The sequence below is a fragment of the Lissotriton helveticus genome, chromosome 4_1, assembly GCF_964261635.1.
Source record: "Lissotriton helveticus chromosome 4_1, aLisHel1.1, whole genome shotgun sequence".
Classification (NCBI taxonomy): domain Eukaryota; kingdom Metazoa; phylum Chordata; class Amphibia; order Caudata; family Salamandridae; genus Lissotriton; species Lissotriton helveticus.
This window is the reverse complement of record NC_136063.1, coordinates 417265970-417293810: the sequence shown is the minus strand read 5'-3', so window position 1 is coordinate 417293810 and position 27841 is coordinate 417265970. Positions and strand designations below refer to the sequence as shown.

Genomic DNA, 27841 nt, shown 5'->3' with positions numbered 1-27841 from the left:
ACATTCTTCCTCGCTGAATATTGCGAAAAGAAATTTAATGAAGACTCGAGAATGATACTAGTACCTCTAGCTTAATAATTTAAACATGAAATATAACACCGGAGGGGAAAAAGAGTTGCTTTTGGAGTGCACTATTCAGAGCTGCTACCACTTTCCACAAACCCCAATTTCCATATTAAAATCACAGGATGGTCAACAGAGCCCTGATTTCAGCAAAGCTAGCAGGTACTGCTCTACAATCACCAAAAAGAAGATGATCACTGATCTTGACAAGGACTGCAAAAGTATCTGATTTTTAGCTCTGGTAAGAATTGGTTGAGTTGGGGCTCACCTGGTCTGTCAGTGAGACTCATTCTTGTAGTAGACTTAAAATGCGTAACCGAAGTGATCGTAGAATCTGGGCCCCAGGTCAAAGGGAAAGAGAGTGACTTAGCAGTATTTGTATGTTGACTTTGCTTTGCTAATGTGAACCATTCACTTGTTTGCGAAATGGAAGCCTGTATAAAAATATAAAAGATATTTTAAGTTAAAAAAATATAAAAGTCTTCAGAGCAAATTGTCTACTCTTACAAATTATTACTTGTACTATACATGTTTTATTAAATAATTATTTATTATTTTATAAGAACAATAACAATGAACAATATGTAGCAGATAGTTATGGCGAGATAATCACAATTCTCTCAGATCACATGCCAACATTATGTCTTTCATGCAATGCTCAATGCAATTATAACCGGCTGAGGCTTCCGCAATTATGTATGTAGAACGGCATATGTACAACCATGGTGCTAGTTGACCCTGTGCACATGTTCAAAGCATTTTTTAAAGGTGTATTTACGTGCTTAATAATGACAGTCTGTGCTCTGGGCGGGGGCGGACTGTAAATTCTTGAGCAAATTCTGCTATCTTTATGTGTTCTGGCATTTTGGCGTCTCATCTAGCGAGTGTCATTCAGATTTCCTCTGCCATGCACCATTTCCCCACATCGCTTAGACAGTTCACTACAGCTGGGATTTACGACTCATTCAGTGTACTGCTAGCCTTCTCTTTGTCAGGAGGAGGGTGACATTTACAAGTTTTTCCTCATTTTATTCCTAATGCGCCCTACAGATATACCAAAGAGATACGTTTGCGGGGTCGGCTGTAAATCAACCTGTGTGCCCTCTTTAAAATAATCTATGACTTGTCCCCAATAATATCGCAACATTAGGCAGTTACACGTCATCGTACGTGGGTGACTCCCATTTAGTTAACATTTGGGGCATTCTCTGCCATTTAGTGGGCTCTATCATATGCAACATTTGTGGCGTGATGTGTGTCTGGTGTAGAAAAATTTAATGAATCAGTCAGAATCTAGCATTCCTATTTGGCAGTGCATTTAAGCAGAAGGGACCTCTTCTCACAGCGTGTCCGTAAATCCGGACACGCAGTTTATTTCCTATTTCGTCCTGGGGTTTTGTAAACTCGCCCCTCGCATTTTTTTTAAGACATGGGACTCAGACACGAATGGTCGCAAATAGTGTGGAAATGTACACGCGACTGGCAAATCTTAAAAATCAACACAGCCAAACGCCTATCTGACGAACTGATCATCAAAACCACAATCGCAGAGAATAACTTAAAAGCAGGAATTAACATTTCTACCTTCAAAACTTGTCTAGCGGACATTACCCGCGAAATGGAGGAGCAAAAGGATTACCTAATGCGACAAAAGATTCACTAACTACAGAAAGATATCAAAACATTGGATAAAGAGAAAGTATATCCTTATATCAGGGAAGACTATCAAGCCCCAGAGGGCTCTATGACCTACTGTTGAAAACAGGGGTCTTCCAGTAGCTCATCAAGCAGAGATAGCTGGGGAAGTAAAAAACAATAGGGGATACTGCCACCACGAATGTACAGATACCCGATGAGCCCCTATCCAGGCTGTCCAGGCTGGCATATTCCTAGGGCTGCCCAGGGGGTAATATAAAGTCAGAACCTAAGCCATTTAACAGAGAGCCACACATCCTTTGCCTGGGTAATAAAGGGTGTTATGCTACCTCAAAGTTTCTTGAACAGCAGAAAGTAGCATAGGATAGCTCTGAAGAGATAAACGCCCGATGGCAGCAAAGCAGTTGAAAAGAGAGCTTCCGTCCCACCAAAAACAGCGGTAAAATAGCAGTTTGAAAAAAAAATTATTCATAGTTTTTTAGGCCTTGACCTAGGGACTGCTTCAGCTGTATTACCAGATGTCCCACCAGCATGTAATCTAAAACAAGCATTTGCAATGCAATAGGTCTCGCATTTACGGCTATTGGCTTTGTAAATGACAATGCCTTTTACTTATGTTTTAAAAACAAAAAATGAAAAGCATTGTTATTTGCCATGTCAATAGCTCAAACTTGTGTAAATGCGAGACCTATTGCATTGCAAATGCTTGTTCTTTTTTTCAGTCCTCCATTGGAGTGTGTGTTTTCTGTCTTTCTCTCTGTTGTGCAACTCCCTCTCAAATTCCTGTCCGCACCCAGTGTGCTCCATATTCCCCCATTACCAACCCTCAGCTTACCCACAGCTTCCCCAAACCAGGCTTTTAATTTTTCTTTCAGTTCCACTCCACGACCTAGAGGTCCTCTCAACACGATTCCCTGCTGCTTCCCTCCCTGTTGATTCCCTTTCCCACTCCGCTCTGCTCCCCAACCCTCCTGTCACTGTCCATCTACAAAAACATGTTTTAATATTTTGGAGGACTTGGTAGCTGCCATTTGCTTCTCAGCTGCTCCTTTTTCACAAAGTGCATTTGTGCGCCTTTTTAAATGTGTTTTTTGATTTTTTTGTTTACTGTTTTAAGCGACGTGCACCATTTTGGAACAGTAAATAAAAAAAAACTAAATAATATTGAGCCTCACCTCGATAGCATCATGATGTGTGCATTGTTTTTCTATTTTAGCTTTTTTAAATGCACTTAATTTTATCGCTGATGCACAGCGTTGGTAATAAGCATTATCAAAGTAATAATGTGGAAAAGGCAATCCCTGTTGGCTTTTCCAGTTCTTTTTTCGTCATGCTTCATAGTACTTTGAGCTGCTTTCTAACCGCTCTCAGTTCGGGCATGTAATTGAACCAATTTTGTAGTAGTGTAAAAGAAAACAAGTTACTTACCTGTAACTGTAGTTCTCCAGTATTGGAAGCTTTCATAGATTCACATGTCCGAATCATTCCCCGTTGTCGAGACGGGAGTCTCCGGTACATAAAAAAGCAATGCTTAGTAGTAGAGCAAATCGAAAAGAGGCCTAGGCCCATTGCCCTTTTGCAACCCATAGCCTTTGTTATGTAAAAAGGCCCAAACTTTTCCCTGAACCAATCGGAGCTCCTCACCCTCTAGAACACTCCTGAGAGAACCTTTTACCCCTCAGATTTTTGCGCACTTGTGCATAAAGAACACTTTTCGTGCTAAATCCAAGGTGAGCCTCTCAGGGGAGGAGGGTGGGTGCATGTGAATCTATGAAAGCTTCCAATGCTGGAGAACTACAGTTACAGGTAAGTAACTTGCTTTCTTACTCCAGTATTGGAACTTTCATACATTCACATGCCTGAATCAAAATAGTGAGCAGTGATATCACAAAGCACATTTGTCTCTTACATTTCCTCATCATGTAATGTATTATGAATATAATCAAGAATAGCAAAATACAATAAATGTGTCTTTGCAAACAAGAGAAAAGAATGGAGGGATGGAAAGAAAAAAGGCTCACCGTCACCGGATGATATTTCTCAGCACCGGTTCTCCCACCGCCGCCTCTGACTCTGTGGCCGCCTCCAAGCAGTAGTGCCTGGTGAGGGTGTGCGTAGATGCCCAGGTAGCTGCTCTGCAGATATCCTGGATTGGCACTCCTCCAAATAACGCAGTGTATGTGGACACTGCTCTCGTCGAATGGGCACGAACTTGTGTGCCTAGAGGTTTTCCAGCAGCCTGAAGAAAGTAGACAATCGCACTGGAAATCCACCTGGCAATCCCTCGTTTTGATAAAGGGAAACCTTTCCTGGGTGCGCTGAAAGCAACTAAGAGCTGTGAAGATTTGCAAAAACTCTTAGTCGCTTTTAGATAGAATTTGGGGCATTTTTGAACGTCTAGCGAATGCAAAACTCTTTCCGCCGCCGTTGTTGGTTGAGGAAAGAAAGGTTTTAAAACCAATGGTTCATTCAAATGAAAGTCAGTTTGCACTTTAGGAATAAATTTAGGATTAGTCCTAAGAATCAGTCTGTCTTCATTAAACTGTAGAAAAGGATCTTGAATCGTTAGAGCCTGCAGCTCTCCTACTCTTCTTGCTGAAGTTAGAGCAATGAGAAGCGCCACCTTCCATGATCAATCAATCAATCAATCAATCAAAGCATTTGTATAGCGCGCTACTCACCCGGAGGGTCTCAAGGCGCTTGGGGAGGGGGGGTCCGCTACTGCTCGAACAGCCAGGTCTTGAGCTGCTTCCTGAAGGCGAGGTGGTCCTGGGTCAGGCGGAGGTGGGTCGGGAGGGAGTTCCAGGTCTTGGCGGGAGGTAGGAGAAGGACCTTCCCCCTGTGGTGACTCTTCGGATGCGGGGGACGGCGGCGAGAGCGTGGCCGGTCGATCGGAGCTGGCGTTTGGGAGCGTAGAAATTGAGGCGGCTGTTGAGGTATCCTGGTCCTTGGTTTTGCAGGGCTTTGTGTGCGTGGGTGAGGAGACGGAAGGTGATTCTCTTGTTGACCGGGAGCCAGTGCAGGTCTCGCAGGTGTCCGGAGATGTGGTTGCGACGGGGGATGTCCAGGATGAGCCTTGCTGAGGCGTTCTGGATCCGCTGGAGTCTCTTCTGGAGTTTGGCGGTGGTTCCGGCGTAGAGGGCGTTGCCGTAGTCCAGTCGGCTGGTGACGAGGGCCTGGGTGACCGTCTTCCTGGTCTCGGTGGAACTTAAGGTCCACCCTGTGGATAGGCTCGAAAAGGATGATTCATCAATTGTGACAGCACTAAGTTGAGATTCCAGAGCGGTGGTGGAGGCTTTATTGGAGGAAAAACTCTGAATAATCCCTTCATAAACTGTTTGATGATCCTTGATGACCATAAGGAGGGACCTGAGGCAGACCTCCTGTAACGGGATATTGCGGCTAAATGCATCTTTAGAGATGCATGAGCCAATCCAGACTTAGCTAACAGTAAGATGTATGGTATAATTTCATGAGGTGCCGCAGTCAGAGGATGGATCTTACTCCGTTGACACCAGAGACAAAATATCTTCCACTTCATCTTGTAGGTTTTGTTTGTGCTATATGCCCTAGCTTTAGAGAGGATGTTCCTACATTCTGTTGAGATATTCAGGTGTCGAAATTCACAGTGCTTAGGAGAAAGGCTGCTAAGCACAAGGATTTCAGGTCCGGATGGAGAACTTGTTCCCGGGACATAGTCATAAGTGATGGCATCGATTGGAGGTGGATTGGTTGACTCTCCGACAGTAGCAGAAGTTCCGTGAACAAGTGTTGCCTGGGCCACCATGGGGCTATCAGGATGAGCCTGCACGGTTCTTTCTTGATCTTCGCAATCACTCGCGGCAGGAGGGGAATCGGAGGAAAAGCGTAGGCAAAGACGCCGGCCCATGCCATCGAAAACGCATTCCCCCAGGACTCCCACTGGGGAAGCCAGCTTGCGAAGAACCGTCATTTCTTGTTCTCCCTTGTGGCAAAAAGGTCTACTGTTGGTTTTCCCCATGTTCTAAAAATGTTGTCCAGGAGTCCTCGGTCCAACTCCCACTCGTGGCAGGATGATTTGAGCCTGCTGAGGGTCTCTGCTTTGGTGTTCTGATCTCCTGGGAGATGTTCTGCTGACATGGATATCCCTTGCTGTAGAGCCCATTCCCATATTTTTTGGGCTTCCTGAGAGAGGGAGCGATCTTGTTCCTCCCTGTTTGTTTAGGTAGTGCATCGCAGTCGTGTTGTCCGTTCTTATCAACACCAACGAACCTCTTATCCATGGCAGGAAAGCAAGCAAAGCGAAGCGTGCTGCTCTGAGTTCTAGCAAGTTTATGTGTAAATGCTGTTCGTGCAACTTCCAACTACCGCTGACTTAAAGGTCCTGTAGAAATGCTCCCCACCCTTCTAGGGACGCATCTGTAGTCACTACCAATGGGGCTGGTGCTGCGAGGAATGAGAGCCCTTGAGAGACATTTAGTTGTCGTGTCCACCATGCTGCTGCCTGCCTCATGACCGGTGTTACTTGGATCACATCTTCGAAGGATCCCTCCGCTTGACGCCATTGAAGGTCGAGTTGCTCTTGCAACGGGCGCATTCTTAGTCTGCAGTGAGGTGCGAGGGGGATGCAAGATGACATCATTCCCAGTAATGATTTGTACCTGCGTACTGAAAGATACTTTCTTTTATGAAACTCCTGGAAGTGAGACACAAACTTTAGCTGTCTTTCTTTGGAGGGAAATGCCTTGTTTCTCTCTGTGTCAAAAATTGCTCCCAGAGAAGTGATCCGTTTTTTTGGTTGAAGGGATGATTTTTCCTCGTGTAGAGTCAATCCCAGCCTGGTGAACAAGTCTATGCAAGCCCTTGTTGACGTTCTAGCTAGTGCTCCTGATGGTGCCTTGACTAACCAGTCGTCTAGGTAAGGAAAAACTTGATGTTTCTGTTTCCTTAAGACAGCCGCAACTGGAGCCAGGTATTTTGTGAACACTCTTGGGTCTGATTTAAGGCCGAATGGCAGTACCTTTAAATGGTAATGTTCTCCGGCTACCATGAACCGAAGGTACTGCCTGTGGGAAGGATGGATGGAGACGTGAAAGTACGCATCCTGTAGATCTAAGGTAGTCATTTGATCCCCCGGGTTCAATAGTAGAAGGATGCCCTGAAGAGAAACCATCCTGAAAGATTGCTTCTTGATATAGGTGTGAGAAGTTGGCCTGATATATGATGCTCACTAGTTCTAGTGATCACCTTGTATCAGTCCAAACAACCCCTATGGTGATTGGTTGTAAGTCAACCTTATAGACCAGCTATCCTAAAGGTAGCATGGACAAAGCAGTCTTAGGCTAAACTCTTTTTGCATGTGAAGCCAGCTGTTTTACCACAATATAACCCCTTGAATACTAGATGAAAGGACACCACACAGGTTGTTATGAAAATAAAATGTATATTTATTAATACCAACACCTCTGAACTCTTTATGAGGTCAGAGGGCTAAGCACATGACAATCTCTTACGAAAAATACTACAAGTTGCACAAAATTACAATGGTGCCCTAGGGGCACGACAAACCATATACTAAGTTAGTGGAATGTGAGAGTCGATAAAAGGAATGGAGCTGTCCAGAGCCTGTAGGATCGATGGGACCACGCTACACTAACTTCAGGTAAGTAATAGGAGGCCCACGGAACGCGTGTGCAGAGTGTGAACTCACACGCGAGATGCGTAACAACGTCTATGGACAGTACAGTTCAAGTTAAAGGTGAGTACGGACAATCCTGACTAGTTAGGACAACAACGACTGTGGAATTGGACACTAGGACAGTTAGACTACCCTTGAGCACCGACATGCTCTCGTTACCTCACCCACGGGCTGTGGGTGCATAGGTGCCAAAGTGTGTCGGGTTCTCGCGTTGAAGTCAATGGAGCCTGAAAGAAAAGATGCTGCAGGCGACCAGGAGGAAGATGTCCGGTGCGATCCAAGGGTGGATCGGTGAAGAAGAGGACCTGAAAGCAGAGGGGACAGTGTTCAAAGTCACTAGCCAGTGACCGGTGTGGAACCAGGAAGGAACCAGGTGCTGTCGTCGCGATCAGGTGAAGAGTGGACGCTTGACTCTGCAGCCAAGTGGACCAGGAGGTGTCTTCGACGACCAGGATGGAGGCACGAGCTGTCCCACGCAGGCTCTCGCTGTCGGCGGTGTCGGATCCGGGATTGGACTCAACAGGCCTTGGCAAAGGCAACCCACGCGGTGAAGGGAAAAGACGTCTAGTGCGGACTAGGAGAGTACGAGGTGCCCCTCTTTTGGAAGGGAGCAAGGGCCAGTCTGGAGCAACCAGACCAGCAGCAAAGATTCGAAGGTTCGTCGTCTAGGAGGCCACTAGCCAGCCGGCAAGTGACCAGACAACGCGTCGAGCAGCAAACAAGCAGAAGGGCCCCACGCAGATCTCGTGGATGCTGGAGGGCTGATCTTCGGTGCAGGGGCTACTCGGGGCTGGGGCTTCTCAGTCCCCAAAGCACTTGGTCGAGTTTACCTCGGGAGTCGTGCTGGAAGCGAAGTGCAGGTTCGTTCAAGATGGCCGGTCCCACATGTCTCGTCGCACCCACGGGTCTCCGCTTTGCTGCAGATGTGAGTTAAGGTCGGAGAGGTCTGGGAATCCGGGTCTCGTCGGGAACTGAAGTCTGGATCCTCGAGGGAAGACGACAAAGTGAAGCCGCTGGACGCTTGATGGTGCCTGCAGTTGCAGGGTGGACACTCCTTGTCCACAAGGGAGATTCTTAAGTCTTCTGTGGAGCAGAACGTCGAAGGCCAGAGTTTCTTCTTGTTGAATAGTTCAGGATAATCTAATTTGGAATGGGACCAGCTCCTACCTTTATTCTCCTAAAGGGGGCTGCACTACTGACTAGGTCCCTCCCCTGGGTGGGACCAGAAAGGGGGGTGGCTACACCCCCTATCCTTTGTCCGGTTTCCCGCCAGAGCTGGGACAGGGATGCCCCAGCAACTGGTTTGAACCGGTGTATGCACAGGGCACCTTGTGTGCCCCAGGCATGTCTCATTCCTTTCAGGCCTCCCTACCTCAATACACAAAATCCTGTCTGGGGTGGTGCTAGCACCTCCCAAGGCAGGAAACCCTTTGTCCAGCCATCCTCGCTGGAAGGACTCCCAGCAGCGGGAGGTCAGACTTGTGTCTGTGGTGGCAGCATCTATTTTGTGATGCTGAGGCTCGAGTTAACTTTAACCGGGGTTCACAGTTACATACATGTTGTGTCCCTCTAGAAGGGTGGAATGCTACCCCCGTCGCCAGATTTGACGAGGGGGTAGTATTCCAAATCGTATGACACCTTACTCGACATGTTTTGATAATGTTATACCAGAGTTAGCCTTTAACCGCGAGGTTGATAATGCACTTAAGAGTATATGGTATAGCGTTATCATGGAACAGCTATTAGGACTTGGTTCCGCAAGCTGCAAATGGGCTCAGCTCATGCCAGAGCACCATCTCACATAATTCCAAGCACTCTGCCTTCAGGATTGATAAGGCCTTCCATAGGAGTGACTGATAGGAATATATGTGTCCATTTTAGGGTTAGATATAGGTATACTATATCTACACCAAAGGGTGTTTACACCACCTTGCCCCAGCTGTCATGCAGCCAGTTGTGTCAGATTTAGATGGCCAGCCAGGGGTGGCATAATACATGCTTCAGCCCCTGGTAGGCCCTGGGTACACCTATGCCCTGGGTACAGGGACTGATAAGGTTGCCCAGTACCAATTGGTAAATGCACCTAAAGTACATGGTTGTCAATTTAGAGAGAGAACAGCTAGGCTGTGGGTCTGATTAGCAGGCCCACAGCCAGGGAAAGTCGTAAACCAGTGAAGCAAAAAGCAAAAATCTGGGGTGACCATAGGATTGCAGACCCCACTCTCCTACATAACCCCCCCCCCCCAAACCTAGGGACATTAAACTAACCTTGACCAGGTGAGTCTTCCTGTTCTAAGTGGAAATACCTGGAGAGACCATCTGCATTGCCATGGTCAGTCCCTGGTCTATGCTCCACTGTAAAGTCCATCCCCTGTAGGGAAATGGACCACCTAAGAAGTTTGGGGTTTTCACCCTTCATCTGATTTAGCCATAAGAGGGGCTTATGGTCGGTCTGAATCTTGAAGTGAGTTCCAAACAAGTATGGCCTCAACTTCTTCAGGGCCCAAACCACAGCAAAGGCCTCCCTCTCAATAGCTGACCAACGTTTCTCTCTAGGGGTCAGCCTTCTGCTTATAAAAGCAATGGGCTGGTCATGACCATCAATATTCAGTTGAGAAAGAACAGCTCCCACACCCAACTCAGATGCATCTGTTTGGACAATGAAGGTTTTGGAGTAGTCAGGACTCTTGAGAATAGGTGCAGTACACATGGCCTGCTTTAGGTCATCAAATGCCTTCTGACAGCTAACCGTCCACTGAACTTTCTTTGGCATGTTCTTGCTTGTCAAGTCATTAAGTGGTGTCACAATGGACCCATATTTTTGACAAACTTCCTATAGTAACCAGACAGGCCCAAGAAAGCTCTGACCTGTGTCTGGGTGGTTGGAGGAGCCCAGTCCTTTATGGCCTGTATCTTGCGCTCCAATGGTTGAACCTGGCCTCCACCCACAAGGTGGCCCTGGTACACAACCTGACTCTGCCCTATCTGGCACTTAGTAGCCTTGATAGTGAGGCCTGCCTTTTGCAGGGCCTCCAAAACTTTCCTCATGTGGATCAGGTGATCCTCCCAGGTGGAGCTAAAGACAGCAATATCATCTAGATATGCTGCACAGAAGTTATCCAACCCAGTGAGAACTTGGTTCACCAACCTTTGAAAAGCGGCAGGTGCATTCTTCAAACCAAAGGGCATCACCACAAATTGGTAATGACCTCCTGGGGTAGAAAATGCTGTTTTGGCCTTGGCATCCTCAGCTAACCTGATCTGCCAATAACCAGCTGTTAGGTCAAATGTACTTAAGAAAGTTGCAGAAGCCAACTTGTCTATCAGTTCACCTGCCCTAGGTATTGGATGGGCATCTGTCTTAGTGACAGCATTGAGACCCCTGTAGTCTACACAAAACCTCATCTCTCTCTTACCATCCTGGGTGTGAGGTTTAGGCACTAGAACTACAGGACTAGCCCAAGGGCTCTCTGACGGTTCAATGACTCCCACTTCCAACATCTTTTGGACTTCTTTCTTAATGCAGTCCCTGACGTGGTCAGGTTGCCTGTAGATTTTACTCTTGACAGGCAGACTGTCACCAGTGTCCACCTCATGGGTGCACCAGTTTGTCTGACTGGGGGTCAGTGAGAACATTTGCCTGAAGGATTGACGAACCTGTTTTCAATCCTCTTGTTGATGTTCAGAGAGGCTGTCAGAAAAGACTACACCATCTACTGACCCATCATCAGGGTTCTGAGTGAGCAGGTCTGGGAGAGGGTCACTCTCTTCCTCCTGCCCCTCATCTGTGGCCATGAGCAAGCCCGTGTCCTCCCTGTTGACAAATGCTTTGAGCCTGTTTACATCAAGCACCCTGTGGGGGCTCCTGGGAGTTCCCATGTCCACCAAGTAGGTGACTTCTCCCTTTTGCTCAATGATGGTATGGGGTCCAGACCATTTGTCTTGGAGAGCTGCTGGGGCCACTGGCTCCAACAGCCACACCTTCTGTCCTGCATGGTACACAGTTAGAACAGCCTTTTGGTCATGCCAAGCTTTTTGAAGTTCTTGGCTGGCCTCAAGGTTTTTAGATGCCTTCTCCATGTACTCTGCCATCCTGGAGCGGAGACCAAGTACATAGTCCACTATGTCAAGCTTAGGCTTTTTGAGAGGTAAATCCCATCCTTCCTTCACAAGACATAGGGGTCCTCTTACAGGATGCCCAAACAGAAGCTCAAAAGGGCTGTAACCAACCCCCTTCTGTGGGACCTCTCTGTAAGCAAACAGGAGGCAGGGTAAAAGGATGTCCAATCTTCGCCTGAGCTTTTCAGGTAACCCTTTTATCATCCCTTTGAGGGTCTTGATGAATCTCTCAACAAGCCCATTGCATTGTGGGTGATAGGGTGTGGTAAATTTGTAATTTACACCACACTCCTTCCACATAGCAGTCAAGTATCCTGACATGAAGGTTGCACCTCTGTCAAGAGACAACCTCATTAGGAAACTCCACTCTGGAGAAAACTCCAAGTGGGGCCCTGGCCACAACAGGAGCTGTAGTGGTCCTAAGGGGAATAGCTTCTGTATACCTGGTGGCATGATCCACTACCACCAGTATAAATCTGTGCCCAGATGCTGTTGGGGGGTCCATTGGTCCAACAATGTCAATCCCCACTCTTTCAAAGGGAACCCCCACCACAGGTAGTGGTATAAGGGGGGCCTTTGTTGTGCCACCTGATTTGCCACTGGCTTGACAGGTGACACATGGGCGACAAAACTCTTTAGTGTCTTCAGACATATGGAGCCAGTGAAAGTGTGGGGCAAGCCTGTCCCAAGTCTTGTTCTGGCCTAAGTGACCTGCAAGGGGAATCTCATGGGCTAAGGTGAGAAGGAAACCTCTAAGAGACAAGGGGATGACCTGCCTCCTGGTAGCACCAGGCTTGGGGTCTCTTGCCCCAGAGTATAGGAGTCCATCTTCCCAGTATACTTTATGGGCACCTGTAGCATTCCCTGCAGCCTCAGCAGCAGCCTGCTGTCTGAGGGGTTCAAGAGAGAAACAATCTAATTGGGCCTGCCTCAAGTCTGCCCTGGAAGGTCCCCCTGTCCCAAGAAACTCAACCTGATCAGGCTCAAGTTCTTCTAGGACAGTTCCTTCTGGGGTCTCTGGGTCAGCCTCCTGAGAGGGCTGATCCTCAACCTGAGACAGGGGGGAAGGCTCTGCCTTAACCCTACCATTCCTTCTCTTGGGTAGTGTCTGGTCCATTCTTCCAGGATCCAGCACTTGTTCAGCTGGGCATTTCTTGGCCTGTGACCTAGTCACAGCAAGGACATTTGAGGAGAGACCTAGCATTTCTACATGAGTCCTGTACTCCACATCTGACCACAGTGAGGATTCCAAATCATTGCCCAAAAGACAATCTACTGGGAGGTCTGAACTAACTACAACCCTTTTGAGGCCAGTTACCCCTCCCCAGGAGAAATTAACAACTGCCATACTGTGATTGGTAGTGACATTGCTAGCATTGGTCACTAGGTAGTCTGAACCTAGCATGATCTGGTCAGGGTCCACAAATGTTGGTGTCACCATGGTGACACTGGCACATGTGTCCCTGTAGGCCTGAGCCATTTTTCCATTGATTAAAGGCGTTTGTCTGTATTTGCCCAGGGTACTAGGACTTACAGTAGGGGTCATATCCATGTCCCCAGTACAAACAAGAACTGCCTGAGTAGGAATTCTAACTAAGTCAGAACCCACCTCAGTTCCCAGGGTTAACCCAACTATAGCCTTGAGAGGTGCACTACCACTACTAACTGTACTAGGTGGTGCAGGTGTCTTAGGGACAGTAGTGGTAGGAGTTTGGCCTTTCTTGGTGCACTCACTAAACCAGTGAGTTTTACTTTTACAGTATTGGCACCATGGTTTCTTAGGACCATCATTCTTCTTCTTTTGGGAAGTTTGGGACCCACCCTCCTTAGGTTGTTGGGGCCCTGTTGAAGACTTCTGGTCATTTTGCTTATTCTCATTACCCTTCTGGTCTGCTTTCTTCTGGCCACCACCCTGGTTCTGGTTCTGCTGCTTGACCCTTGTCCTGACCCATCTGTCTGCCTTCTTTCCCAATTCTTGGGGAGAGGTCAGATCGGAGTCAATCAAGTGCTGATGCAACAACTGGTTCTGACAATTATTTAAGATTTGCTCTCTCATAATTAGATTATACAATCCTGTGTAATCAGTAACTTTACTTCCCAGTAACCAGCCCTCCAGAGCCTTAGTGGCACAATCAACAAAGTCAGTCCAATCTTGAGCCTGAGTTTTCTGGGTATCCCTGAACATCAACCTGTACTGTTCAGTGGTTAAGCCAAACCCATCAATCAGAGCAGTTTTCAAGACTTGGTAATCATTTGCACCCTCATCTCTAATAGTGAGGAGCTTGTCTCTACCTTTACCTTCAAAGGAGAGCCACAATATAGCTGCCCACTGACTCTGGGGTACCTGCTGTACTTTGCAGGCTCTCTCCAAAGCAGTTATCCACTTGTGGATATCATCTCCTGTCTTATAGGAGGGCACTATTTTACTCAGGTGTCTATTATCAAAACTCCTGTCTCTATCCCTAGGGATAGTGCTGCCACCAGTGGAGACTACCCCACTCAACTGTTGCTCTCTAGCAAAAGCAAGCTTCTCTTTGGCAAGGGCAAGTTCTTCCCTCTGGATCCTCAGATTAGCCTGCTTCATCCTAGCTTCATGCTCTCTCCTCCGAGGGGAAGTCATTCTCCTCTGAGCAGAGGCATGAGAGTCACGAGTGTGCACAGATCTAATGGAGTCCCTAGAATGAGACCTATCTCTTCTAACTCCATGGTTAGGCCTGCTCAGGGTCAGTACTGGGGGTCCCCCAGATCCTTCCCTATGTAGGTCTAAGTTGGCCCTTGAGAGTCTGCTGACTATCACAGAACCATTGTCTGCCTCATCCCCAGATGGTTCTTCTTCCTCCTCCTCCTCTTCTACATTCTCTGTTTCAGGGAGGTCTGGATCTCCAAGAGTACCTTCTAAGGCTGGCATGCTCCCATCTGTGTTAGAAGCCTTTCTAGCATCATATGTCTCTATGAGACCTAACAGAAAGGGAGTGGTAGGGTTAGAACCCTGTTTCAATTTCCTGGAGGTACACAATTGTCTCATCTCCTGGAAACTGAGAGCTGCATATCTGGAAAGGACCTGTGGAGGGTCACTAACCACTAGGGGAGTCTCTGAAGTCTCCCCATGGGTAGACATGCTTTCTAGTGAGGTGTAAGTGATGCACCTACCTACACTATGGGTTTACCTACTGATCCCTTGCTAAGAGTTGTAGTCAGGGTGTGCTAGGCCCTTTCTACTACAACAGCGGGTTCAGTAGAACTCAGAGTATTTCTAAGCTTGTTATATGTACCTAGGTACCTTATGTGATCTTTCAAATGATATTCAAAGATTATATGTGGTAAAAACAACAGCAAGCTCAAATCCCAACCGCTGCACCCAATGTGAGAAGTTGGCCTGATATATGATGCTCACTAGTTCTAGTGATCACCTTGTATCAGTCCAAACAACCCTTATGGTGATTGGTTGTAAGTCAACCTTATAGACCAGCTATCCTAATGGTAGCATGGACAAAGCAGTCTTAGGCTAAACTCTTTTGGCATGTGAAGCCAGCTGTTTTACCACAATATAACCTCTTGAATACCAGATGAAAGGACACCACACAGGTTGTTATGAAAATAAACAGTATATTTATTAATAACAACACCTCCGAACTCTTTATGAGGTCAGAGGGCTAAGCACATGACAATCTCTTACGAAAAATACTACAAGTTGCACAAAATTACAATGGTGCCCTAGGGGCACGACAAACCATATACTAAGTAAGTGGAATGTGAGAGTCGATAAAAGGAATGGAGCTGTCCAGAGGCTGTAAGATCGATGGGACCACGCTACACTAACTTCAGGTAAGTAATAGGAGGCCCACGGAACGCGTGTGCAGAGTGTGAACTCACACGCGAGATGCGTAACAACGTCTATGGACAGTACAGTTCAAATTAAAGGTGAGTACGGACAATCCTGACTAGTTAGGACAACAACGACTGTGGAATTGGACACTAGGACAGTTAGACTTCCCTTGAGCACCAAAATGCTCTCGTTACCTCACCCACGGGCTGCGGGTGCATAGGTGCCAAAGTGTGTCGGGTTCTCGCGTTGAAGTCAATGGAGCCTGAAAGAAAAGATGCTGCAGGCGACCAGGAGGAAGATGTCCGGTGCGATCCAAGGGTGGATCGGTGAAGAAGAGGACCTGATCCGGGATTGGACTCAACAGGCCTTGGCAAAGGCAACCCACGGGGTGAAGGGAAAAGACGTCTGGTGCGGACTAGGAGAGTCCGGGGTGCCCCTCTTTTGGAAGGGAGCAAGGGCCAGTCTGGAGCAACCAGACCAGCAGCAAAGATTCGAAGGTTCGTCGTCTAGGAGGCCACTAGCCAGCCAGCAAGTGACCAGGCAACGCGTCGAGCAGCAAACAAGCAGAAGGGCCCCACGCAGATCTCGTGGATGCTGGAGGGCTGATCTTCGGTGCAGGGGCTGCTCGGGGCTGGGGCTTCTCAGTCCCCAAAGCACTTGGTCGAGTTTACCTCGGGAGTCGTGCTGGAAGCGAAGTGCAGGTTCGTTCAAGATGGCCGGTCCCACGTGTCTCGTCGCACCCACGGGTCTCAGCTTTGCTGCAGATGTGAGTTGAGGTCGGAGAGGTCTGGGAATCCGGGTCTCGTCGGGCTCTGAAGTCTGGATCCTCGAGGGAAGACGACAAAGTGAAGCCGCTGGACGCTTGATCTTGATGGTGCCTGCAGTTGCAGGGTGGACACTCCTTGTCCACAAGGGAGATTCTTCAGTCTTCTGTGGAGCAGAACGTCGAAGGTCAGAGTTTCTTCTTGTTGAATAGTTCAGGATAATCTAATTTGGAATGGGACCAGCTCCTACCTTTATTCTCCTAAAGGGGGCTGCACTACTGACTAGGTCCCTCCCCTGGGTGGGACCAGGAAGGGGGGTGGCTACACCCCCTATCCTTTGTCCGGTTTCCCGCCAGAGCTGGGGCAGGGATGCCCCAGCAACTGGTTTGAACCGGTGTATGCACAGGGCACCTTGTGTGCCCCAGGCATGTCTCATTCCTTTCAGGCCTCCCTACCTCAATACACAAAATCCTGTCTGGGGTGGTGCTAGCACCTCCCAAGGCAGAAAACCCTTTGTCCAAGCCATCCTCGCTGGAAGGACTCCCAGCAGCAGGAGGTCAGACTTGTGTCTGTGGTGGCAGCATCCATTTTGTGATGCTGAGGCTCGAGTTAACTTTAACCGGGGTTCACAGTTACATACATGTCGTGTCCCTATAGAAGGGTGGAATGCTACCCCCGTCGCCAGAATTGGCGAGGGGGTAGTATTCCAAATCGTATGACACCTTACTCAACATGTTTTGATAATGTTATACCAGAGTTAGCATTTAACCGCGAGGTTGATAATGCACTTAAGAGTATATGGTATAGCGTTATCATGGAACAGCTATTAGGACTTGGTTCCGCAAGCTGCAAATGGGCTCAGCTCATGCCAGAGCACCATCTCACATAATTCCAAGCACTCTGCCTTCAGGATTGATAAGGCCTTCCATAGGAGTGACTGATAGGAATATATGTGTCCATTTTAGGGTTAGATATAGGTATACTATATCTACACCAAAGGGTGTTTACACCACCTTGCCCCAGCTGTCATGCAGCCAGTTGTGTCAGATTTAGATGGCCAGCCAGGGGTGGCATAATACATGCTTCAGCCCCTGGTAGGCCCCGGGTACACCTATGCCCTGGGTACAGGGACTGATAAAGTGGCCCAGTACCAATTGGTAAATGCACCTAAAGTACATGGTTGTCAATTTAGAGAGAGAACAGCTAGGCTGTGGGTCTGATTAGCAGGCCCACAGCCAGGGAAAGTCGTAAACCAGTGAAGCAAAAAGCAAAAATCTGGGGTGACCATAGGATTGCAGACCCCACTCTCCTACAATAGGTGTTTAGGGATCTGAGATCCAGAATAGGTCGCCAGTTGAAGATGTTTTTTCTGACTAAAAAGAATCGGGAATAAAACCCCTTTCCTCTTTGGGAGTTTGGCACCGGTTCCATTGCTCCCTTTCGGAGCATTGTCCAAATCTCCTTCCGGATTTGATGCAAATGGTTGACCTTGTGATGCATTGGGGGCGTACAAGGAGGTGTTTGTAAAAATTCTAGAGTGTGGTCGAATTGAATAATGTCGACGACCCATTGGTCCGTAGTTATTTCCTGCCAATTTTGAAGAAAATGAGCAATCTTTTTCCCCAGGGGAACATATGATCCCAGTAGAGTCGGTGTAGCCGGAACTTGAAGGTTGTCATTGTCGTCGGGTGTTGTCTTTCCCCTGACAACCTCCTCTACCTCTTGGAGTGGATTTGGTATAACCTCCAGATTGTCGCTGTGTATACTGCTGACGGTAGGGCTGAGAAGAGGTGGTATAAGAGGAATATCTTCCTTGTTGATATCCTCCTCTGTAAGATGGTTGACCCCTACCCTTAGAGCCGCGAAAAGTAACCTTTCTGTATTGTAGAGTTCCCAAAGCTTTAGCAGTATCAGTATCTTTTTTGATACTTTGTAGCGTATCATCCACATTCTTGCCAAATAAGACTTCCCCGTTGAAAGGAAGATCCAAGATTTTATTCTGAACCTCTGGTCTAAAAGCTGTCGCTCTCAACCATCCTTGTCTGCGCAGCACCGCTGCTCCTCCTAGAGACCTGAAAGCCGTTGTCGCTATATCCATAGCGCAATCTATGACTTCCGCCGAAGTCCTCTCCCCCTCTTGAAGAATCTTTCTGGCTTCCTGCCTCTCTGCTTCTGGCACACGGTCAATATATGGTGACAGGTCGCACCACATTTGCCTGTCGTATCTTCCGAGGATGGCCAGGGCATTCGCAGCCTTCACGAGCAGAGCTGACAATAAGAAAAATCTTTTACCCGCGTTGTCCAGCCGTCTTCCTTCTCTGTATGGGGGCGCTGTAATCGGAGCAGACGGATTTCTCGACTTCTGTTGCGATGCTTGTGTAATAACCGAGTCCGGTTTGGGGTGATCCAAAAGACAGACCGGAGCATCTGCAGGCGCTTAATATTTTTTATCCAGTTTTGCAAGCACTGGAGTTACTGTAGCCGGTGATTCCATCACCTTTAGGCCTTCTTCCCAAATATGACTTACGATCGGAAGGACCGGACAGATCTACGATGTGTTTCTTTAAAGTCATATAGAAAACACTCCGCTTTATCCTCCACTATGGAAAGTGCAAATCTTTTAGTGGCCCTTTCCATCAGGTTATGAAAACCACCAATGTCCTCTGGTGGGGAATCCACAGGTTTTGGTGAGGGAGACGAAGGTGAAGAAATGAGGTAATCGCCCCACTCCTTACTAGGATCCGTAATCTCCCCCTCTTCCTGATCATCCTCAGTAGTGTCAGGATCCTGCTGAGGTCTTGGTGGCGGAGATTTAGGGAGAGGCTCTGGCAAGATCTCCCGCCTACACACTGGCGTACTTGGTACAGAGCGTGGTCGAGGTGTAAACTCATGAATTTCCTTAGAGGCCTGAGGTGCAGGATATCTTTTCTTATAATCCTCAAGCATGAATTAAAGATCCTTTAATAAAGAAGGTGGTACACATGTCATCTCCTCGCATTGTTCCTGGTGGTGTTGTTGTTGGAGATGATCCTGAAATTCTTCATACTCATCCTGCGAGTCCTCTTCCTGGTATTTCCCCCTTAGTTGGGATGGGCTACTAGCATATCCAAAAGGTCCACCATCATCTTTGTCCTCTGATTCTTCTTCCTCCAGAAGGTGAGAAGGAACTAATGGCGACACCTTACTTATTTCTGGCGTAATTGTTCTTTTCCAGGCCAAAAAACGCTTTTCCGGGGTCTTTTCCCTGGTCGACGAGCCCGCCGACGAGATCGCCGTCATCAACAAAATCATATTTGTAGCCGCTACCGTCGACGTTGTAGTCACCGTTGTCGTCGACGGTCCCGTGGTCGTCGCCATCGTAGACGATACCGTCGACGATGTGACTGTAGTCATGGTCGTCGTCAATGCCATCGTCGTCGAAAGACTCCTCGTCATCGTCGTTGACACCGTCGTCGACGGTGGAAGTGCTGACGGCGATACAGCTTTAGACACAGCCTTTACCTCAGGTTTCGTTGTCAACTACGCCGTCTTCGTCGACGATGATGTGATTTTTCTCGTCGACGACGCAGTCTTCTCCTCAGAAGGTGTAGAAGATGATTTCTTGATTGTAATTTTGACTCTGGGAGGAAATTTTGAGGGCTCTGGGGTAGTTTTCTTTACCTGTTTCACCTCTGAAGCAGAACCCTTCTTCTCCTTAGTTTTTTCTGAAGGAGATTTTGAGGGACTGCGCCCTGAAGTGGTCTTTTTTGGGGCCTTCTCGGGTCTCTCACCTGAGGTATGTGCCTGAGGAGATCTGCTCCTTTTTTGAGATCTCCTAGACGAAGATGACTCCTCCTCAATCTCATTTGAGAGGATCTCATTCCTGGATTTAACCTTCTGAAGCCAGAGTAGTAGTCTTCCCTCACGATCTCTCAAGGTCTTATTTGAAAAGGTTCGACATACCTTACAATCCTTTGCCTGATGGTCTGGATACAGGCAGTATATGCAGTCTTTATGAGGGTCATCTGTATAAAGCCTTTTTTAGAGCAGGTGGCACAAGCTCTAAATAATCCTTTTTAGGTCTCGGACCTAAAGGCTGCGCTTGCGCAGTCTTTGGTCGGCGATTTAATGATTTTTAGACGGGGCTTGGAACCCGCCTCTCTCCTCCACCTCTTTTCCATTGGCTGGCTTCCTAAACGGAGGCCAGCCATTGGAGGAGAGGGGAGTCACTCCAATGAAGCCCAGTCTCTTTCGGATTCGGGGCGTGTTTTGGGCGTTCTTTCGCCCTGTGACATCACCTGTCACTCTGAACACCAAAACACGCCCCCGATTCTGAAAAATTTCGGAGCTTTGGCAGCCATTTTGTTTGTTTTTGGTTTGCACAGTCCCAGGCTAGCTGCGGGCCCCGTTGGGCTCCCCTGTATTTTTATAGCCGTGGACAGACCCCTCACGAACCCCCACCCCTGGCTAACCCGTAGAAAACACTAGCAGTGGCTGACTCTTTGTCCCTCCGCGCCCCCCCCCAGCAGCCCGCCATGCTGCCCCCGCCCCGGAGGATGAGGACGCGGGAGCCGGTGTGGAGCGGAGTGTACAGGTGAGTTGCCTTGTTTTTCTACGCTTTTGCACTTTTCTTTTACCAAACGATGGCAGTGGAGCCATCGGACTACACTTCACAGAGCGCCACTAGTGGGCTTGCGCAGGCGCGGAGAGCCCTGTTTGTGTGCGGGCACTGACGGTGGCAGAAGGGACTGTCGGCGGCCCAGAGTTCCGCCGGGGCCCAAGAGGAACACCCGGCCCCCCTGAGACCACAACAAGACGTCTGCGAGCCCCGGCCTCTCCCGAGTGCCGCCGCCGGGGAACGTAAGAGCTGCGCCCGTACAATGTTGAAGGCAGGGCAGGCACGGACCCGAGCGCGGGGTCGCAAGCCTGCATCTCAGGCGGGGGGAGGATGTATAGAGACGCGAGCGATGCAGGCACGAGAGAATTAATTTCAAAGGCGGCCCGCTTCGTCGTCTGCGTGCTTCCGCAGTAGCGGGGGACAGTAGGACGGAAATGTGTGTATTGGGGGAGGCTATGTGTCCAGGGTTGTGAGCGCCAATCCATGTAAAAGGCTGCCTGCATCGTGTCCCGCGTGCATCGTTGGGTCGAGCTTTGATGGCCCAGCGGGTTCCGATCAAGGAAGGGGGCATTCCGACACTGCCCGTAGTGCTGAGGGTCGGGGAAAATTAGCAGGGCGGGTTGTGCCGAGTTGGCGCAGAGCCACGCTACCCCCCCCCCCCCTAATTGGGAGCAGTGGTCGGCCAGAGCATTTGGTGCACCTCGCACCCGTTCGACAGCATTTGGAGTATCTCGCTCCCGTTCCACATCCGGCTGGGGCAATACCCCAGGGGTGCCGTCGGCTGCCAGCTTCTCGTCTGGTAGCACAAAACAATTGCCTGCACCCTACTTATTTAGTGAAATGTGATTATTCAAATAATAGATCATACCATTACTTATTCTCGGTTGATCTGGTACCTTAATTTGTACCATCCACTTTTTATTTCAAAGAATTTCATGCATATTTTTTGTGCAGAAACCAGATACACTAACACATCTAACTTAATATATACACATACAAAAACATTACATATACAACAAAATGTTCACAATTTACATTACATAACATCCTAACACCATAATAATAAAATTACAATGCAACTGTTATTTGTTTTATCAAATTAGTTTCATAATTTATCATCGGACCACGTCAAATGCCCAGGGACGTTGGAAAGTTGTTCTCAAAGTCCTAGTGTATATTTAATATACTGTCTATTCCCATTGGTATGCCGACGCGTTTCGAGTTGGGGCCATCAAGGTTCCCAAACTCTCCTCAGGGCCTTATGATTAATCTGTGTAGGAAGTAAAAAATAAAGGAAGATCACTATTCACTCAAAAAATTCAAATGCCTCATATGGCTTTTATGCCATACCTGGAAGATTGCCTAGTTTTACCTGTAGATTGATTCCCAGCGGAAACGATATGTTGAAGGGTTTTTCAATCAAAGGGAACTGTTTATCAATCTTCTGCCTGTGTCACCATGTCATCGCGCTGTCAATTCTAAATAAAAGAACGGGGGCGCGTGCAACTGTCAGTATATTAAATTGCCACATTAATATGTATGTACACGAGGTGGAAAAACAATGGTGTCCTACCTCGTCTCGAGAAGTTATCGAGATCAGGTGCTTATGCGAATGGCTGCTTTTATTTCTCCGTTACCTATTTAATAAAACGTATATGTCATTATTTAGACATGATTCAAACGAGGGTATTTACAGAATGCTAACACTTTAATCCCTCCAGGGTCCATACCTGCGTTGTACGCATCTATCGTGCAGCTTGGATTCTGTGGCCTTCAATTACGGTCGCACTGAATCTGAAAACAAACATACGGGGCCGGTAAAGACTCACGTAGACCCCCGGGTTTCAAAAATAATTTAAAGCGCGGGCGGAATCAAACTTACGTGATTAAAGGATCTTGACATGCACTAAGGCGTTCGCTTCCGCGTCTAGTCAGGAACCATCTGACTGATTCACCATGCGGGACACGCCCTCTTAAGCATGCATTGTGGATGAATGCTGGACCCTCTGAATTATGGGAGATGTAGTTGTCGTTTATCGCGAGACACCTTTTTACCAAAATTATTAAATAATTCTACGAGAACAGGCTAAACAGCATTATTCAGGACTATGCAGGCTACCTCAACTCTTCGACACTGCAGACGCATTTACACTCTCGCCAATTCCGACATGCTGTTTAATCCAATTAAAGTGGTATCGAATTTCAGAATTAGGTATGCTTCTTTTTGAAGCAACATCCTGTCGACATCACCAGAGCACTGTGTACTATTTATAGTAAAAAATACCGACCATTTAAAATCATTTTCATTGTGCATTTTCTCAATAAAGTGCTCAACCATGGGCGCATTGGGCACCTTCCTTTTGAGCCGCGATCTATGCTGGCCTATTCGTGCATTCACTTGTTGGTTTGTTTTACCAATGTATAACTTCTGGCACGGACAAATGACCACATAAATTACATTGGATGTTTTGCAATTCAAAAACACCGAATGTTTCCATTTTACATTCAAATGTTCGAATTCATTCCCCGCAATAGTGCTGGCACATGCCACACAGTTCCCACACCTGTGGTGGCCTTCCAATGGTTTCATTTTCCAGAGTGATAAAAGATCATGTTTCTGTTTTGGCTCCGAAATGTCAGCACGAACAATTTGTTGTCCCACACTTTTATTCTTTTTGTAGGCGAATATTGGGCGCGGGAAAGGGCATTCCAGTCCCTCCAACAGATGCCAATTTTTCAAAACTGCCTGCCGCATTTTGTGCGTGTCAGGACCAAAGGTAGTCACACAGACCAGCCGGTCCAATTCTTTCTTTTGTCTGGTCTGCAACAGACACTCACGTGGTGTGAACCGTGCTCTTTTGTAGGAGTGTTTTAGAAGCTTTTTAGGGTATCCTCTGTACTTCATCTCATCGCAGAAATTCTGTGCATGATTATCAAAATCTCCTATTTCACTACAGTTTCTACGTATCCGTAGCAATTGTCCGTAGGGGAGATTAGCTTTGAGATTTCTCGGGTGGTGGCTTCTATGGTGCAGAATCGTATTTTTGTCCGTGGCTTTTTTATACAATGATGTTTTTAAGCACCCTTTGGTGCCAGTCACTTCGACATCTAAAAATGTCATTCGGGTCGTGCTCGCCTCCATTGAGAATTTGATGTCTTGATGTCTCTCGTTGATCCAGCCATGGAACGCCAATAGGTCGGTCTGGCTCCCCTGCCACAGGAGCCAGACGTCATCTATATAGCGCAGCCATTGGGCAATATTTTCAGTGCATTGTAATTTTATTATTATGGTGTTAGGATGTTATGTAATGTAAATTGTGAACATTTTGTTGTATATGTAATGTTTTTGTATGTGTATATATTAAGTTAGATGTGTTAGTGTATCTGGTTTCTGCACAAAAAATACGCATGAAATTCTTTGAAATAAAAAGTGGATGGTACAAATTAAGGTACCAGATCAACCGAGAATAAGTAATGGTATGATCTATTATTTGAATAATCACATTTCACTAAATAAGTAGGGTGCAGGCAACTGTTTTGTGCTATTGAATGATAAAAGGTCCAGCCCGCCCCTATCCCGCCTAAGGACCTAACTCCTTTGGGTTCCAAAGCTTCTCGTCGGGTGGCAGGCTGGGTAGTGGACGGTATTTTTAGCTGGGCTGGCTAAGCTGACTCATCGAGAGAAACATGCTTAGTTACCACTGTTAGCTTTTGTTCAGAGTGCTCCCTGGGCGGAATAAAATTTGGCGTTCCCCCTCCCGCTTGTCCTCTTCAACATGCTGTAAATGCTAGCTTAGGAGGAGCATATGGAAGGTAAGGTGGGCACGATTAAGGAGCATCATGGGCAAAAAGACGCGGGCGCCAGAAGCCTTCAGGAGAAGTGTTTATGCAGGGTTGTGGTGTTAGATTGGGACGGGGTAGTTCAGGGGGATGGGCTCATGCCTCAAGGCGTCTCGCCGCGCTGCATTGCTCGCAAAGGAGTTTTGCCTAACTCCTCTCACCACCCTCTGGCACGGTCCCCTCCCGGCTCCAGCATCTGAGCGCTCCGGTGTAGCCTCGGAGACCCGATCTGCCGACACCTTTGTAGACGGCATGGGGAAACAGACAGTTGTTTCACTCCGTAGTGCCTCGGGATCTCCTCGGCCTCCCAGAACCACTCTAGTTGAGGTACAGTAGATGCACGCTGTACACGCGCAGGCGGTGTCGGGGCTTAGGGCGGGTGAGATGATGATGTTCAGAGACTGAATGTATGTATGCACGTCATAAAGAACTATAAATAGACATTTACAGGTGGCTACGAGCCGACCGCGATGGCTGCGTAGCGAGAGTGCTCTGACACCGAGGCGGCTCCTTTGACATTAATCCGATTGCTAATCCGCCTCCAGTGAACCATCAGACGCGGATTCAGAGTGAGGAAATTCAGCGACGCCGGCTGGCGCTTCCCCGGTCGAAATCGAGCACAGATAACTGGTGGAGCTCCTACGGTCCGGTAAGGGCCCTGCCGCGTGAGCAAGCACCGACCTGCCGCAACACCGCACCCCGACCAGAAGTGGCCGTGAGTCGGGCGACTGGGCCGGAAGGAGGCGCTGGCGACGGCGAAACTCGCCGGAGGTAGTTTTTGGTCCGCCAGCAGTGACGAGCCATACCGGACGAGGGTTCTCCCTCTGAGCAACCTCGCTACACGACCACGCTGCCCTGAGGTGTGGAGGCCCTGCGAGTGGCCCGTGACCGGCTCTACAGAAGGTACGAGGCCGGGAAGGGGAGAGCGTGATCTGAACCCGCGCTTGGCCTGGCGGTGCTGTATGAATAAGAACTCGGCTGGCCGACCTGTGGCATTGCGCGCATTGCCGCTCTTCTGGACACACGAGTAAAAGACTGCTTGGCTGCAGGTGGAGCGCCCTGGGGCGGAGGACGCAGTTGACTGGCTGACAAGAAGGAGCGTGCAGTGCCACCGGCCCCCAAAGCAGATAGTGGCAGCATTTCCAAATACTTTGCCGGGGTCCCTGAGTGCAAGGCGCGAGGACGGCAGCTCTTGCCCTGCGCCGTGAGCTTCGGGAGCGCCCATATCCAGGAGCACGTCTGCAGCCTCCGTACCGGCTGCTGCTCGGCTCTGGTCCCGGCGGTGCACGGCGAGGGGCTGTGGCGATATCAGCAGACGGAAAGCCACCTGGTGCTGCACAGGAGCGGAGGCTTAGGGGTCCAGCAGAGTCCCTTGCGAGACGGAGGAGATCGGACTGCACACTGCCCCCTGCCCAACGGCGTTATTGTACTACACACCTAGTGGAGGGGGGAGCTTTAACGATCGACGCCATCTTGTTACTGAGGAGGTACTCTGAAGCGGCCCCTCACGTGCTGACGACCTGGAGCCATGGCAAACAGAGGTCCCAGGAACGTAGCAGCACAGGCGAAGCTGGAAAAATATGCCTTCGACAAGAATGCCACAAATCTCTCGGAGGGTCGCCCCTCTGCGGGCAAGAGTCCGGAAGGTGAGGGCACCAAACGAGTGACATTGGAGGACCTGATGAAGATGTTTACGAGTGTGCAGGCGACAGTGGGAGCAATCTCTACTGATGTTGGGCTGCTGAGGGCGGATTTCCACAAAATAACGGAGCGGGTGGCCCAGGTGGAAGTGGTAACTAAATCATTGGTGGAGGACACCTCTGAACTGCAATTGACCACTGAGCGACTGGAAGCGATTGCCAAGAAGCTGCAAGACCGCCTGGACGATCAAGAAGGGAGGTCACGGAGAAACAACGTCCGCATCCTGGGCATACCGGAATCGGAGGGCAAACGTTCGATGGATTTGTACGTGGAAGAGCTGATCACGACGAAGTTGCAGCCGAAGGGTCTCTCCCGATTCTTTTCTGTCGAAAGAGCGCATAGGGTCCCCGGGGGGACGCCAAAGCCAGGGGCGGCGCCACGACCGGTGCTGGCTAAACTCTTTAATTTCAGAGATAGAGATGCCATACTTCAAACGGCCAGAAATTCCGCCCCAATCAAGGTGCTAAACTCTACTATAGCGTTCTTCCCTGATTACACAGCTGAGGTGGCCCGAAGACGAAAGACTTTTATCGACGTCAAGAAAAACCTGCGGGCCAAGGACATACCATACTCAATGTTATTTCCGGCAAGACTGAGGGTCGTGGACAATCACAGGGCATGGTTCTTCGACACACCAGAAGCAGCGAGGGACTGGCTGGACGGATGGAGACGTGTGGAGGCTCCTAGACGGGATGGCAGAAATCAACGCGATAGAGGCACCCGACATCAATCGGACCAGGAGCCATCGCAGGGCCATAGCCAAGACCTATTCGCAGAACCGGGTCTGGAGGAGAGAGAGTAATCCGGGGAGTGAGGGCCGGCGATCGTGAGCCATACATTGACTGTGAACACTTGGGCCCCGCTCGGGGCCGGGCGGCTGAGGTCACATGGAGCTGCCGTCGGGTTGCAGAGCTTCACACCCCCGACAAGCAAGTACAATGGGTTGGGATGGGACAAAGCGCTCTGCTAAGTTGGGGGAGGCGGGCGGTTTCAGACCCGTGCAGCAGGGAGGGGGGTGGGGGGGTTTGGATGGTTGTTTTGGCTCTAGTTTTATTGTTTACTTGTTGTATTTTCTGGCACAGCACAAGCTACACTGCACCGAGTGAGGGTGACATGTTAATTGGTGACGATGCTCAGCTGGGATCGTTCCTCCTAGACACCTACCACACCCTGATAGATGGCGACACACTCGCAGGCTACACCTGAGATCCACATGACACGCCCCTCCTGCTCACCAACACTTCCGGCACTCACATGGAATGTTCGAGGATTGGGCGATAGAGTGAAGCGAGGCCTAGTGTTACAATATTTGAAACGCTGTAAACCGGCGATAGTCATGCTGCAAGAGACCCATTTAGTGGGCACGGCCTCTAGAGCGATGGACAGATGGGGGTATAAATTCATCACTCATGCGGACTTCACATCCGGCTCTAGGGGGACTGGGATCCTTATACGGAAAAACTTCCCATTGATATGCCGACAAACTAAGATAGACACTCAGGGCCGCTTCACAGCGGTAACAGTACAATGGGAGGGCCAGCTCTTCAACTTTGTGTCTGTCTACATCCCGCCTGGCCTGCACGCCGAAGCTCACACTG

General features: G+C 48.7%; 1 protein-coding gene and 1 long non-coding RNA gene across 3 annotated transcripts in view; one reads left to right on the top strand and one right to left on the bottom strand.

Annotated features, from left to right (window-relative positions):
• The window catches only part of RGS22 (regulator of G protein signaling 22), a 1652097-nt gene that overhangs the window by 1264902 nt on the left and 359354 nt on the right, over nt 1-27841 (bottom strand). For both annotated transcript variants that reach the window (XM_078686958.1, XM_078686959.1), the window contains exon 7: nt 332-497. In XM_078686958.1, the coding sequence (XP_078543084.1) occupies nt 332-497 (166 nt within the window). The remainder of the gene's footprint in view (nt 1-331; nt 498-27841) is intronic.
• LOC144828619 (uncharacterized) overlaps nt 1-27841 on the top strand; it is a 389822-nt gene that overhangs the window by 121672 nt on the left and 240309 nt on the right. The window lies entirely within an intron of this gene.